Source organism: Polyodon spathula, chromosome 19, assembly GCF_017654505.1.
Source record: "Polyodon spathula isolate WHYD16114869_AA chromosome 19, ASM1765450v1, whole genome shotgun sequence".
Taxonomy (NCBI): Eukaryota; Metazoa; Chordata; class Actinopteri; order Acipenseriformes; family Polyodontidae; genus Polyodon; species Polyodon spathula.
The window spans coordinates 19,388,890-19,403,885 of record NC_054552.1 but is presented as its reverse complement, the minus strand read 5'-3'; the positions used below and the strand labels follow the sequence as shown (position 1 = coordinate 19,403,885).

The 14,996-nt window shown below is 52.5% G+C and overlaps 2 protein-coding genes across 2 annotated transcripts; both read left to right on the top strand.

Annotated features, from left to right (window-relative positions):
* Positions 1-4,960: 4,960 nt before the first annotated feature.
* LOC121294517 (salivary glue protein Sgs-3-like) lies at positions 4,961-6,295 on the top strand (the record flags this gene model as incomplete). Its single annotated transcript, XM_041218312.1, has 3 exons — positions 4,961-5,045; positions 5,371-5,477; positions 6,215-6,295. Coding segments are annotated over exons 1-3 (273 nt in total), but the record flags the coding sequence as incomplete, so codon positions are not given.
* Positions 6,296-9,993: 3,698 nt separating this feature from the next.
* LOC121294516 (mucin-2) lies at positions 9,994-14,808 on the top strand (the record flags this gene model as incomplete). The annotated part of the gene is made up of 6 exons (XM_041218311.1): positions 9,994-10,002; positions 10,223-10,822; positions 11,498-12,341; positions 12,655-12,865; positions 13,703-13,847; positions 14,194-14,808. Coding segments are annotated over exons 1-6 (2,424 nt in total), but the record flags the coding sequence as incomplete, so codon positions are not given.
* Between the last annotated feature and the right edge of the window lie 188 nt (positions 14,809-14,996).

Here is a 14,996-nt window from a genome sequence, read left to right as displayed (position 1 = left end):
CCCACTAAAACCACAACCACAGCTAACCCAACTACAAACCCACCCACTGCAGTCCATGCTACAACCACAGCCATTCCTACTACAACCATTGCAGCTTCAGCTACAACAACAACCAATGGAGCCACTGCTACAACTACAGCCATCGTAAATACAACCACTGCAACCCCAACTACAATCACAACCACAGCAACCCCAACTACAACCACAGCAGCCTCCACTACAACCACTGCAAACCCCACTAGAACCATTGCAGATCCAACTACAACCACAACCACAGCTAACCCCAATACAACCACAACCACTGCAGCCCCTACTACAACAACAGCCGAGCCAACTACAACCACTGCAGCTGCAACTACAACTACAACCACAACCGATGCAGTCCCTACTACAACTATAGGTGCCGCAACTAAAACCACTGCAGCCCCAACTTTAATCACAACCACAACCGCCCCAGTTACAACCACTGCAGCCTCTACTGCAACCACAACTTCTGCACTACCAATTACAACCACAAACACAGCTAACCCCACTACAACCAAAACCACAGCAGCCCCTACTATAACCACAGCCGAGCCAACTACAACCACTGCAGCTGCAACTACAACTACAACCACTGCAGTCCCTACTACAACTACAGCTACCGCAACTAAAACCACTGCAGACCCAATTATAATCACAACCACAACCGCCCCAGTTACAACCGCTGCAGCCCCTACTACAACCACAACTTCTGCACTACCAATTACAACCACAAACACAGCAGCCCCTACTACAACCAGAGCCGACCCAACGACAACCACTGCAGCCCCAACTGTAACCAAAACCACTGCAGCCCCTACTTCAATTACAGACACCCCAACTACAACCATTGCATACCCCACTACAACCACAACCTCTGCAGCACCAATTACAACCACAGCCTTAAAGACAACTACAATCACAGCTAAACCTACTACAACCACAAACACTGAAGACCCAATGACAACTACAACAACTGCAGCTGCAACTACAACCACAACCAGTGCAACCCCTACTACAACCCCAAACACTGCAACCCCTACTACAACCACTGCAGCCCCCACTACAGTCATAATTACTGCAGCCCCTACTACAACTACAGCAACGCAAATCAAAACCAAAGCTGTCCTCGCTACAACTACTGCAGCAGCCACCACAACTACAACCACTGCCACACCACCTACAACCACTGCAGCCCCCACTACAACCACAACCACTGCAGCCCCCACTACAACTGCAACCACTGCAGCCCCAAATACAACCACAACCACTGCAGCCCCTACTACAACCACAGCCGTGCCAACTACAACCACTGCAGATGCAACTACAACCACAACCACTGCATCCCCTACTTCAACTGCAGATACCCCAACTACAACCACTGCAGCCTGCAAAACAACAATAACCTCTGCAGAACCAATTACAACCACAGCCACCACAGCTTTAAAGACAACTACAATCACAGCTAAACCCACTACAACCACAAACACTGAAGACTCAATGACAACTACAACAACTGCACCTACAACTACAACCACAACCCCTACTACAACCCCAACCACTGCAGCCCCTACTACAGTCATAATTACTGCAGCCCCTACTATAACAACTGCTGCTCCCAATACAGCTACAACCACTGCACCCCCAACTACAACTACAACTACTGCATCTCACATTACAACTACTGCAGACCCCACTACTGCAGCCCCAACTACAACCACAGCCGTGCCAACTACAACCACTGCAAATGCAACTACAACCGCAACCACTCCAGTACCTACTACAACTAGAGTCACCCCAACTACAATCACTGCAGCACCAACTACAACCACAACCACTGCAACCCCTACTACAACCACAATCACTGCAGCCTTGTCTACAACCACAGATGCCCCAACTTCAACAAATGCAGTCTCAACTGCTATCACAACCACAGTCCCTCCTACAATCACTGCAGCCAGTGTAGCACTAACGACACAAATAAATACTGTAGCTCCTACTATAACGACTGCAGATGCCACTACAACAACCACAACCACTGCAACCCCCAGTACAACTACAATTACTGCAACTCCCACTACAACTACTGCAGCCCCCATTACTGCAGCCCCAGTTACAACCACAACCATTGCAGCCCCTACTACAACAACAGAAATGCCAGTCACAACCACAGCCTTACCAAGAACAACCACTGCAGCACCCACTACAACCACACCCACCCCAACTACAACCAGTGCAGCCCTAACTACAAACAGAACCAATGCAGCCCCTACTACAATCACAACTGCAGCCACCCCAGCTACAACCACTGCAGCCCCCACTACAGCCATAATTAATATAGCCCAAACTACAACTATAGTCACAACAAGTACAACCACTGCAACCCCCACTACAACCACAACCACAGGTAACCCAACTACAACAGCACCCACTTCAGCCCCTACTACAACCACAGCCATTCCTACTACAACCACTGCAGCTGCAACTACAACCACAACCACTGGAGCCCCTACTACATCTACAGCCACCGTAAATACAACCACTGCAGCCCCAACTACAATCACAACCACAGCAACCACATCTATATCCACTGCAGCTCCAACTACAACTACAGTCAAAAAAGCTACAACCACAGCAGCCTTAACAACAACTACAATCACAGCTAAACCCATTGCAACCACAATCACTGAAGCCCCAATGACAACTACAACCACTGCAGCTGCAACTACAATCACAACCAGTGCAACCCCTACTACAACCCCAACCACTGCAAACCCTACTACAACCACTGCAGCCCCCACTACAGGCATGATCACTACAGCCCCTACTATAACTACTGCTGCTCCCAATACTACAACCACAGCAGCCCCCACTACAACCACAACCACAGCTAACACAACTACAACCACACCAACTACAGCCTCTATTACAACCACAACCATTCCTACTACAACTACAACTACAACTGTAACTACAACCACCTCAGCCCCACCTACAATCACAACCACAGAAACCACAACTAAAACCACTGCAGCTCCAACTACAACCACTACCACTGCAGCCCCAACTACAACAACTGCAGCTCCCACTACAACCACGACAACTACAACCACTACATCCCCTACTACTGCATGTCACATTAAAACTACTGCAGTCCCTACTACTGCAACCACAACCGTTGCAGCTCCTACCACAACTGCAGCAACCACAACTACAGCAATCAAAACCACAGCCGCCGCAGCTACAACCACTAAAGCAGCAACCACCACAACCACAATCACTGCCTCCCCCATTACAACCACGCCAACTACAACCACTGCAGCCCTTACTACAACCACAGCCCCGCCAACTGCAACCACTGCATCCCCAACTACAACTACTGCTACTGCAGCTCCCACTACAACTACTGCAGCCCCCACTACAGTCATAATTACTGCAGTCCCCACTACAGTCATAATTACTGCAGCCCCTACTATAACAACTGCTGCTCCCAATACAACCACCACCACTGCACCACCAACTACAAATACAACTACTGCATCTCACACTACAACTACTGCAGACCCCACTACTGCAGCCCCAACTACAACCACAATGGTTGCAGCCCCTACTACAACTACAGCAATGAAAATAAAAACTACAGTTGTCCCAGCTACAACCACTGCAGCCCCAACTACAACCACTACCACTGAAGCCCCTATTACAACTACAGTCACAACAGCTACAACCACTGCAGCCCCCAGTACAAAAACAATCACAGTTAACCCCACTACAACCACAACCACTGCAGCCCCTACTACAACCACAAACATGCCAACTACAACCACTTCAGATGCAACAACAACCACTGCAGTACCTACTACAACTACAGCCAGCCCAACTACAACCACTGCAGCCCCAACTACAAAAACAACCACTCCAACCTCTACCACAACCCTGTACCCTGCAAAACACTAACCACTGCAAACTCTACTACTGCAACTCAGCCCCAACTAAAACCACTGCAGCAGCCCCAACTACAACCACAACCACTGCAGCCCCTAGTACAAATACAGTAATAACAGCTACAACCACTGCAGCATCAACTACAATCACAACCACAGCTGCCCAAGCTACAACCACTGCAGACACCACTACAAACACAACCACTGCTAACACAACTACAACCACAACCACTGCAGTCCCTAGTACAACTACAGCCACCACAACCACAACCACTGCAGCCCCAACTACAACCACAAACACTGCAGCCGTTACTACAACCACAGCCCCTCCAACTGCAACCACTGCAGCTGCAACTACAACCACAACCACTGCAGTCGCTACTAAAACTACAGCCGCCACAACTACAACCACTGCAGCACCAACTACAACCACAACCACTGCAGACCCTACTAGAACTACAGCCACAAAAGCTACAAACGCAGCAGCCCCCATTACAACCACTGCAGCCACAACTACAACCACAACCACCGCCACCCCAGCCACAACCACAGCTGCCCCCACTACAATCATAACCACTGCTTCCCCAACTACAAACACAACTACTGCAGTCCCCACTACAACCAGAGCCACTGCAACCCACATGACATCCACAACCAACACAGCCCAAACTACAACCACAGCCACTGTAGCCCCAACTACAACGATAACCACTGCTGTCCCAACTACAACCAAAACCACTGCAACCCCCACTATAACCATAACCTCTGCATGGCCCAACTACTAACCACTGCAACGCCCAATAGGGGCAACCTCTGGCTATGACCCACTACAATGCAAACAACCCCACTAAAACCACAACCAATGTGGCTCCCAATTACATCTACCAACCACGGCATTAACCCTACACCACGGCCAGGCTAAGCATCGTACAAACCAATGCAACGTTCCAACTAAAACCATAAACCACTGTAGCCCCAAATACATCAACAACCACATGCCAGCCCAAAACTACATACACAACCACCTGCGGTCCCACTACAACCACAACCACTGCAACCCCCACTACACCCACAACCACTGTTGCCTCAACTACAACCACAGCCACTGCAGCCCCCACCACAGCCACTGCAGCCCCAACTACAACCACTGCAACCCCCACTACATACACAACCACTGCAACCCCCACTATAACCACAAACACTTCTGCTCTAATTACAACCACAACCCACTTATCAGGTTTTGCACAACCACCCACTACTTCCCTGTAACCAACCACAACCACTGCACCACTACAACCAACTGCCCCAACTACAACCACAACCACTGCAGCCCCAACTACAACCACAACCACTGCAGCTACAACCACAACCACTGCAACCCCAACTACAACCACAACCACTGCAGCACCAACTACAACCAATGCAGCCCCCACTACAACCACAACCACTGCAGCCCCCACTACAACCACAACCACTGCAGCCTCCACTACAACCACAACCACTGCAGCCCCCACTACAACCACAACCACTGCAGCCCCCACTACAACCACAACCACTGCAGCCCCAACTACAACCACAACCACTGCAGCCCCAACTACAACCACAACCACTGAAGCCCCTACTACAACTACAACCCCTACAGCAACAACCACTGCAGCCCCAACCACTGCACTTCTGCCAACTACAACCACAACCACTGCAACCCCAACTACAACCACTGCAAACCACAACATGCCAACTACAACCAACTTCAGATGCAACACAAACCACAGCCAGTAACCTACTACACAACTTACAGCCAGCCACGTGTAAAACAACTAAGCCTGCCAACTACCCGCTGCAACCACTCGGAAACCATTCTACCACAAAACTACTGCAACCCCTACACACAACAACCACAACCACTGCAACCTTACTACAACCAACTGCAGCCCCAACAACTACAACCACTGCAGCCCCAGTACAACCAAACAGATGTCCCAGCTACAACCACTGCAGCATCAAAACTACAATCACAACACACGGCAGCCCCTACTACAACCACTGCAGAAACCAAAAACAGCAACCACTGCTAAACAAGACCAAGGCCCTAGCCCAACTACAGGCCACTACAACCACAATCACTGCAGCCCCCACAACAACCACAACCAACCCAAATACAACCACTGCAGCCCCAACTACAACCACAAACACTGCAGCCCCAACCACAACCACTGCAGCCCCTACTACAACCACAACCACTGCAGCCCACTACTACAACCACAACCACTGCAGCCCCAACTACAACCACAACCACTGCAGCCCCAACTACAACCACTGCAGCCCCAACTACAACCTACAACCACTGCAGCATCAACTACAACCACAACCACTGCAGCCCCCACTACAACCATACAACCACTGCAGCCACAACTACAACCACAACCACTGCAGCCCCCACTACAACCACAACCACTGCAGTCCCCACTACAACCACAACCACAGTTGCAACTACAACCACGGGGGCCCAGACTACAACCACTGCAGCCCCAACTACAACTACAACCACAGCCCCAACCACTACAACCACTGCAGCCCCAACTACAAACACAACCACTGCAGCCCCAACTACAACCACAGCCACTGCAACCCCCACACCAACCACTGCAGCCCCAACTACAACCACAACCACTGCAGCCCCAACTACAACTACAACCACTGCAGCCCCAACTACAACCACAACCACTGCAGCCCCAACTACAACCACAACCACCATTGGCACAGTAAACCACAAGCCGAAACTGCATCCCCACGTACAATATCTTAGAATCTACAACCGCCCTAAATTACAACCCCACCAATGAGTGACAAACCCATCCATATATAAACAAAAACAAAATACATGCAGCTCCCATTACTATGTACCACAACACATACAATCCCAGACCACAACCGCTCACACCAAAACTAACCAAGATGCCCCCACACCCACTACAACAATAAACACTGCAGTCCCACAACTACAACCCCAACACAGCAATTGCAGCACCATCCGCAAACCTACCCACCACAGACCACTGTACCGCCACCACCCTCGCAACTACATACAACACCAACACTGCTCCTAACTCAACCACAACACTGTACAACCCACTAAAACACCTGCCACTGCTTCCCACCTACTACCAACCACTGCAACACACTGTGTGCCAACTTGCAGCCTACAAACCAAAACCACTGCAGCACCCCACCACAACCACCACTACAGCCCCCCACTACAACCCAACCACTGCCGCTCTAGTTTCAAACCAACCAAACCACTGATGTTTGTGTGGTTGGAAGATTGGTGTCCAATTACCAGCCCCAACTACAACCACAACCACTGCAGCCCCTACTACAACCACAACCACTGCAACTCCAACTACAACCACAACCACTGCAGCCCCAACTACAACCACAGCCACTGCAGCCCCCACTACAACCACTGCAGCCCCAACCACAACCACAGCTGCACCCCAGCTACAACCACAACACAAACCCCAACTACAACCACAACCACTGCAGCCCCAACCACTACAGCCCACTGCCCAACTGCAACCCCCTTTCTGCTCTAATTACAACCACATGTACCACTGCAGCCCCAACTACAACCACAACCACTGCAGCCCCCACTACAACCACAACCACTGCAGCCCCCACTACAACCACAACCACTGCAGCCCCAACTACAACCACAACCACTGCCGCTCTAGTTTCAACCACAACCACTGCTGTCCCAACTACATCCACAACCACTGCAGCCCCCACTACAACCACAACCACTGTAGCCCCAACTACAACCACAACCACTGCAGCCCCCACTACAACCACAACCACTGCAGCCCCCACTACAACCACAACCACTGCAGCCCCCACTACAACCACAACCACTGCAACCCCCACTACAACCACAACCACTGCAGCCCCAACTACAACCACAACCACTGCATCACCAACTACAACCATAGCCACTACTTCCCCAACTACAACCAAAACCACTGCAACCCCAACTACAACCACAACCACTGCAGCCCCCACTACAACCACAACCACTGCAGCCCCCACTACAACCACAACCACTGCAACCCCCACTACAACCACAACCACTGCAGCCCCAACTACAACCACAACCACTGCAGCCCCAACTACAACCACAACCACTGCAGCCCCCACTACAACCACAACCACTGCAGCCCCCACTACAACCACAACCACTGCAACCCCCACTACAACCACAACCACTGCAGCCCCCACTACAACCACAACCACTGCAGCCCCCACTACAACCACAACCACTGCAACCCCAACTACAACCACAACCACTGCAGCCCCCACTACAACCACAACCACTGCAGCCCCCACTACAACCACAACCACTGCAGCCCCCACTACAACCACAACCACTGCAGCCCCAACTACAACCACAACCACTGCAGCCTGCTAGTACAAATACTACAACCACAACCACTGCAGCCCCAACTACAACCACAACCACAGCTGCTACAACCACAACCACTGCAGTACCAACTACAACCACAACCACTGCAACCCCTACTACAACCACAACCACTGCAACCCCAACTACAACCACAACCACACCAGCCAACTACAACCACAACCACTGCAACCCCTACTACAACCACAACCACTGACGTCAACCACTAATACAACCACTGCAGTGTGAAACTACAACACAACCACTGCAGCCATTACTACAACAAAACCACAAAACCCCCCTTAGCTACAACCACTGCAGCCCAACAACTACAATAAGAGAGGTAAATAACCACAAACCACTGCTAACCACAACTACAACCACAACCACTGCAACCCCGGTGTCCACTAGCACCACACCACTTACACGCCACCACAACCACAAATCACTGCAAAGCCCCACACAAGCAAACCACAACACCAAACCCAAATACCAACCCCACTGCGCGGTACTACCAACCACAAACACCTATGCCACAATCACTGCAGCCCCCACAACAACCACAACCAACCCAAATACAACCACTGCAGCCCCAACTACAACCACAACCACTGCAGTCGCTACTACAACTACAGCCGCCACAACTACAACCACTGCAGCACCAACTACAACCACAACCACTGCAGACCCTACTAGAACTACAGTCACAAAAGCTACTAACGCAGCAGCCCCCATTACAACCACTGCAGCCACAACTACAACCACAACCACCGCCACCCCAGCCACAACCACAGCTGCCCCCACTACAATCATAACCACTGCTTCCCCAACTACAACCACAACTACTGCAGTCCCCACTACAACCAGAGCCACTGCAACCCACATGACATCCACAACCAACACAGCCCAAACTACAACCACAGCCACTGTAGCCCCAACTACAACGATAACCACTGCTGTCCCAACTACAACCAAAACCACTGCAACCCCCACTATAACCATAACCTCTGCATCCCCAACTATATCTACAACCACTGCAGCCCCCACTACAACCAAAACCACTGCAACCCCCACTATAACCACAACCACTGCTGCCCCCACTACATCTACAACCACGGCTGCCCTAATTACAACCATAACCAATGCAGTTCCAACTACAACCATAACCAATGTAGCCCCAAATACATCCACAACCACTGTAGCCCCAACTACATACACAACCATTTCAGTCCCCACTACAACCACAACCACTGCAATCCCCCACTACACCCACAACCACTGTTGCCCCAACTACAACCACAGCCACTGCAGCCCCCACTACAGCCCCGGTAGAGCACAGCCATTCTGCAACCCCCCAACTACAACCACTGCAACCCCCACTACATACACAACCACTGCAACCCCCACTACACAACACTTCTGCTGGGAATTGTGTAATGAACCACAACCACTGTATGACCAACTACAACCATAGCCACTACTTTCCCAACTACAACCACAACCACTGCAACCCCACAAACCTACACAACAACCACTGCGTTCCCCCACTTACAACCACACAACACCAGGGGTCTGATGCCCATGGTACAAACCACAAACCACTGCCGCTCTTAAGAAGCCAATTGCCATAGGTGAGTTTCAAACCACATCCACTGCTGTCCAACACTACATCCACAACCACTGCAACCCCCACTACAACCATAACCACTGCAGCCCCCTCTACAACCAACAACGCACCTGCAGCCCCCACTTTCATTTAACCACTGCAACTGCGGTCCACACAACACTTCCAAAACCACTGCAGCCCCCAACTACAACCACTGCAGCCCCCACTACAACCACAACCACTGCAGCCCCCACTACAACCACAACCACTGCAGCCCCCACTACAACCACAACCACTGCAGCCCCCACTACAACCACAACCACTGCAGCCCCCACTACAACCACAACCACTGCAGCCTCCACTACAACCACAACCACTGCAGCCCCAACTACAACCACAACCACTGCAGCCCCCACTACAACCACAACCACTGCAGCCCCAACTACAACCACAACCACTGCAGCCCCCACTACAACCACAACCACTGCAACCCCCACTACAACCACAACCACTGCAGCCCCCACTACAACCACAACCACTGCAACCACCCCAACTACAACCACAACCACTGCAGCCCCAACTACAACCACAACCACTGCAACCCCAACTACAACCACAACCACTGCAACCCCAACTACAACCACAACCACTGCAGCCCCAACTACAACCACAACCACTGCAGCCCCAACTACAACCACAACCACTGCAACCCCAACTACAACCACAACCACTGCAGCCCCAACTACAACCACAACCACTGCAGCCCCCACTACAACCACAACCACTGCAGCCCCAACTACAACCACAACCACTGCAACCCCCACTACAACCACAACCACTGCAACCCCAACTACAACCACAACCACTGCAACCCCAACTACAACCACAACCACTGCAACCCCAACTACAACCACAACCACTGCCACTAGTACACACAACCCCTGCAGACCCAACTAAAAAACAACCACAAAACCACAGTTAAGCCCCCACTACAACTACAACCAGTCTGACCCCCACTTAAGTCCCACGTTACAACTACACGCAACCACTGCAACCCCACATGCAAAACCACTGCAGCCCCCACCCACACAACCACTGCCACTAGGGGACGTACAACCAAAAACAATGCATGTGTACCATCTTACAACCCAAACACGCGGGACTGCAGCCCCCACTTACCAACCAACAACCACTGCAGCTAATCCAGTTACAACCACAAACCACCAGTACCAACTACAACCACAACCACTGCAAACCCCCACTACAACAACCACTCCAACGCACCCCCACCAGCCTACACCGGGTACCACAACCCACTGCCGCTCAACCCAAACAACCAACACCCCACCAAAACCAACTGACACCCAGCACAACCACACCGCCCCCCCAACTACAACCACAACCACTGCAGCCCCCACTACAACCACAACCACTGCAGCCCCCACTACAACCACAACCACTGCAGCCCCCACTACAACCACAACCACTGCAACCCCCACTACAACCACAACCACTGCAGCCCCAACTACAACCACAACCACTGCAGCCCCCACTACAACCACAACCACTGCAGCCCCCACTACAACCACAACCACTGCAGCCCCCACTACAACCACAACCACTGCAGCCCCAACTACAACCACAACCACTGCAGCCCCCACTACAACCACAACCACTGCAGCCCCCACTACAACCACAACCACTGCAGCCCCCACTACAACCACAACCACTGCAGCCCCCACTACAACCACAACCACTGCAGCCCCCACTACAACCACAACCACTGCAGCCCCAACTACAACCACAACCACTGCAGCCCCCACTACAACCACAACCACTGCAGCCCCAACTACAACCACAACCACTGCAGCCCCAACTACAACCACAACCACTGCAGCCCCCACTACAACCACAACCACTGCAACCCCCACTACAACCACAACCACTGCAACCCCAACTACAACCACAACCACTGCAGCCCCCACTACAACCACAACCACTGCAACCCCCACTACAACCACAACCACTGCAACCCCCACTACAACCACAACCACTGCAGCCCCCACTACAACCACAACCACTGCAGCCCCAACTACAACCACAACCACTGCAGCCCCCACTACAACCACAACCACTGCAGCCCCAACTACAACCACAACCACTGCAGCCCCCACTACAACCACAACCACTGCAGCCCCCACTACAACCACAACCACTGCAGCCCCCACTACAACCACAACCACTGCAGCCCCAACTACAACCACAACCACTGCAGCCCCAACTACAACCACAACCACTGCAGCCCCAACTACAACCACAACCACTGCAGCCCCCACTACAACCAAAACCACTGCACCCCAACTACAACCACAACCACTGCGCCCCACTACAACCACAACACTGCAGCCCCCACTACAAACCAAACCACAACCACTGCAACCCCCAACTACAACCACAACACACTTCATGACCACTACAATGTTTGGTATTGGTGACGAGTGCAGGTGATGTTGGGTCCCAAATGGTCCAAACCACTGCAATGTATGTGTTGGTTGACCACAATAAATTCTGTGCCCACCACTACAACCACTACAAACAACACTGCAGCCCCCAACGTGAACCACTGCACCCCCCCACTACAACCACAACCACTGCAGCCCCCACTACAACCACAACCACTGCAGCCCCCACTACAACCACAACCACTGCAGCCCCCACTACAACCACAACCACTGCAGCCCCAACTACAACCACAACCACTGCAGCCCCAACTACAACCACAACCACTGCAACCCCCACTACAACCACAACCACTGCAGCCCCCACTACAACCACAACACTGCTGTCACCAACTACAACCACAACCACTGCAACCACAACCACTGCCACCCGTGCTAACAAAAACCACTGAAGTACAAGCCACAAGCTAGCCCACCACAACCACTGCAGCCCCAACTACAACCACAACCACTGCAGCCCCAACTACAACCACAACCACTGCAGCCCCAACTACAACCACAACCACTGCAGCCCCTAACTACAACCAATGCAACCCCCACTACAACCACAACCACTGCAACCACTGCACCCCCACCACAAACACTGCAGCCTCCACTACAACCACAACCACTGCAGCCCCAACTACAACCACAACCACTGCAGCCCAACTACAACCACCACTGCAGCCCCAACTACAACCAACCACTGCAACCCCAACTACAACCACAACCACTGCAGCCCCAACTACAACCACAAATACTGTTGCGAGCAGGGGTTGATGTTGTTGTGGTACAACCCACAGCCCCCACATGATGCACCGTTGCAAATGGTGGACGTCGGGTACCACTGCAGCCAACCCACAACCAACTGCAGTCGTGGGTACAACTGTGACACCCCTCTGCGTGATGTTGGTGTTGGTGACGTTCAGGGATAATGTGGAGTTCGGTACCACCACCAAACCACTGCAGCCCCAACTACAACCACAACCACTGCAGCCCCTACTACAACCCACAACCACTGCAACAGCTACAACCACTGCAGCTACAACCACAACCACTGCAGCCCCTACTAGAACTACAACCACTGCAGCCACCACTACAACCACAACTGCAGCCCCAACTACAACCACAACCACTGCAGCCCCAACCACAACTACAACCACAACCACAACCACTGCAGCCCTACTACAACCACAACCACTGCAGCCCCAACTACAACCACAACCACTGCAGCCCCCACTACAACCACAACCACTGCAGCCCCCACTACAACCACAACCACTGCAGCCCCAACTACAACCACAACCACTGCAGCCCCAACTACAACCACAACCACTGCAGCCCCCACTACAACCACAACCACTGCAGCCCCAACTACAACCACAACCACTGCAGCCCCCACTACAACCACAACCACTGCAGCCCCAACTACAACCACAACCACAACCCCACTACAACAACCACAGCAGCCACTACAACCACAACCACTGCAGCCCCAACTACAACCACAACCACTGCAGCCCCAACTACAACCACAACCACTGCAGCCCCCACTACAACCACAACCACTGCTGCCCCAACTACAACCACAACCACTGCAGCCCCCACCACAACCACAACCACTGCACCCCCACTACAACCACAACCACTGCAGCCCCAACTACAACCACAACCACTGCAGCCCCAACTACAACCACAACCACTGCAGCCCCCACTACAACCACAACCACTGCAGCCCCCACTACAACCACAACCACTGCAGCCCCCACTACAACCACAACCACTGCAGCCCCAACTACAACCACAACCACTGCAGCCCCCACTACAACCACAACCACTGCAGCCCCAACTACAACCACAACCACTGCAGCCCCAACTACAACCACAACCACTGCAGCCCCAACTACAACCACAACCACTGCAGCCCCCACTACAACCACAACCACTGCAGCCCCAACTACAACCACAACCACTGCAGCCCCCACTACAACCACAACCACTGCAGCCCCAACTACAACCACAACCACTGCAGCCCCAACTACAACCACAACCACTGCAGCCCCCACTACAACCACAACCACTGCAGCCCCAACTACAACCACAACCACTGCAACCCCAACTACAACCACAACCACTGCAGCCCCCACTACAACCACAACCACTGCCGCTCTAGTTTCAACCACAACCACTGCTGTCCCAACTACAACCACAACCACTGCAACCCCCACTACAACCACAACCACTGCAGCCCCCACTACAACCACAACCACTGCAGCCCCCACTACAACCACAACCACTGCAGCCCCCACTACAACCACAACCACTGCAGCCCCCACTACAACCACAACCACTGCAGCCCCAACTACAACCACAACCACTGCAGCCCCCACTACAACCACAACCACTGCAGCCCCAACTACAACCACAACCACTGCAGCCCCCACTACAACCACAACCACTGCAGCCCCCACTAC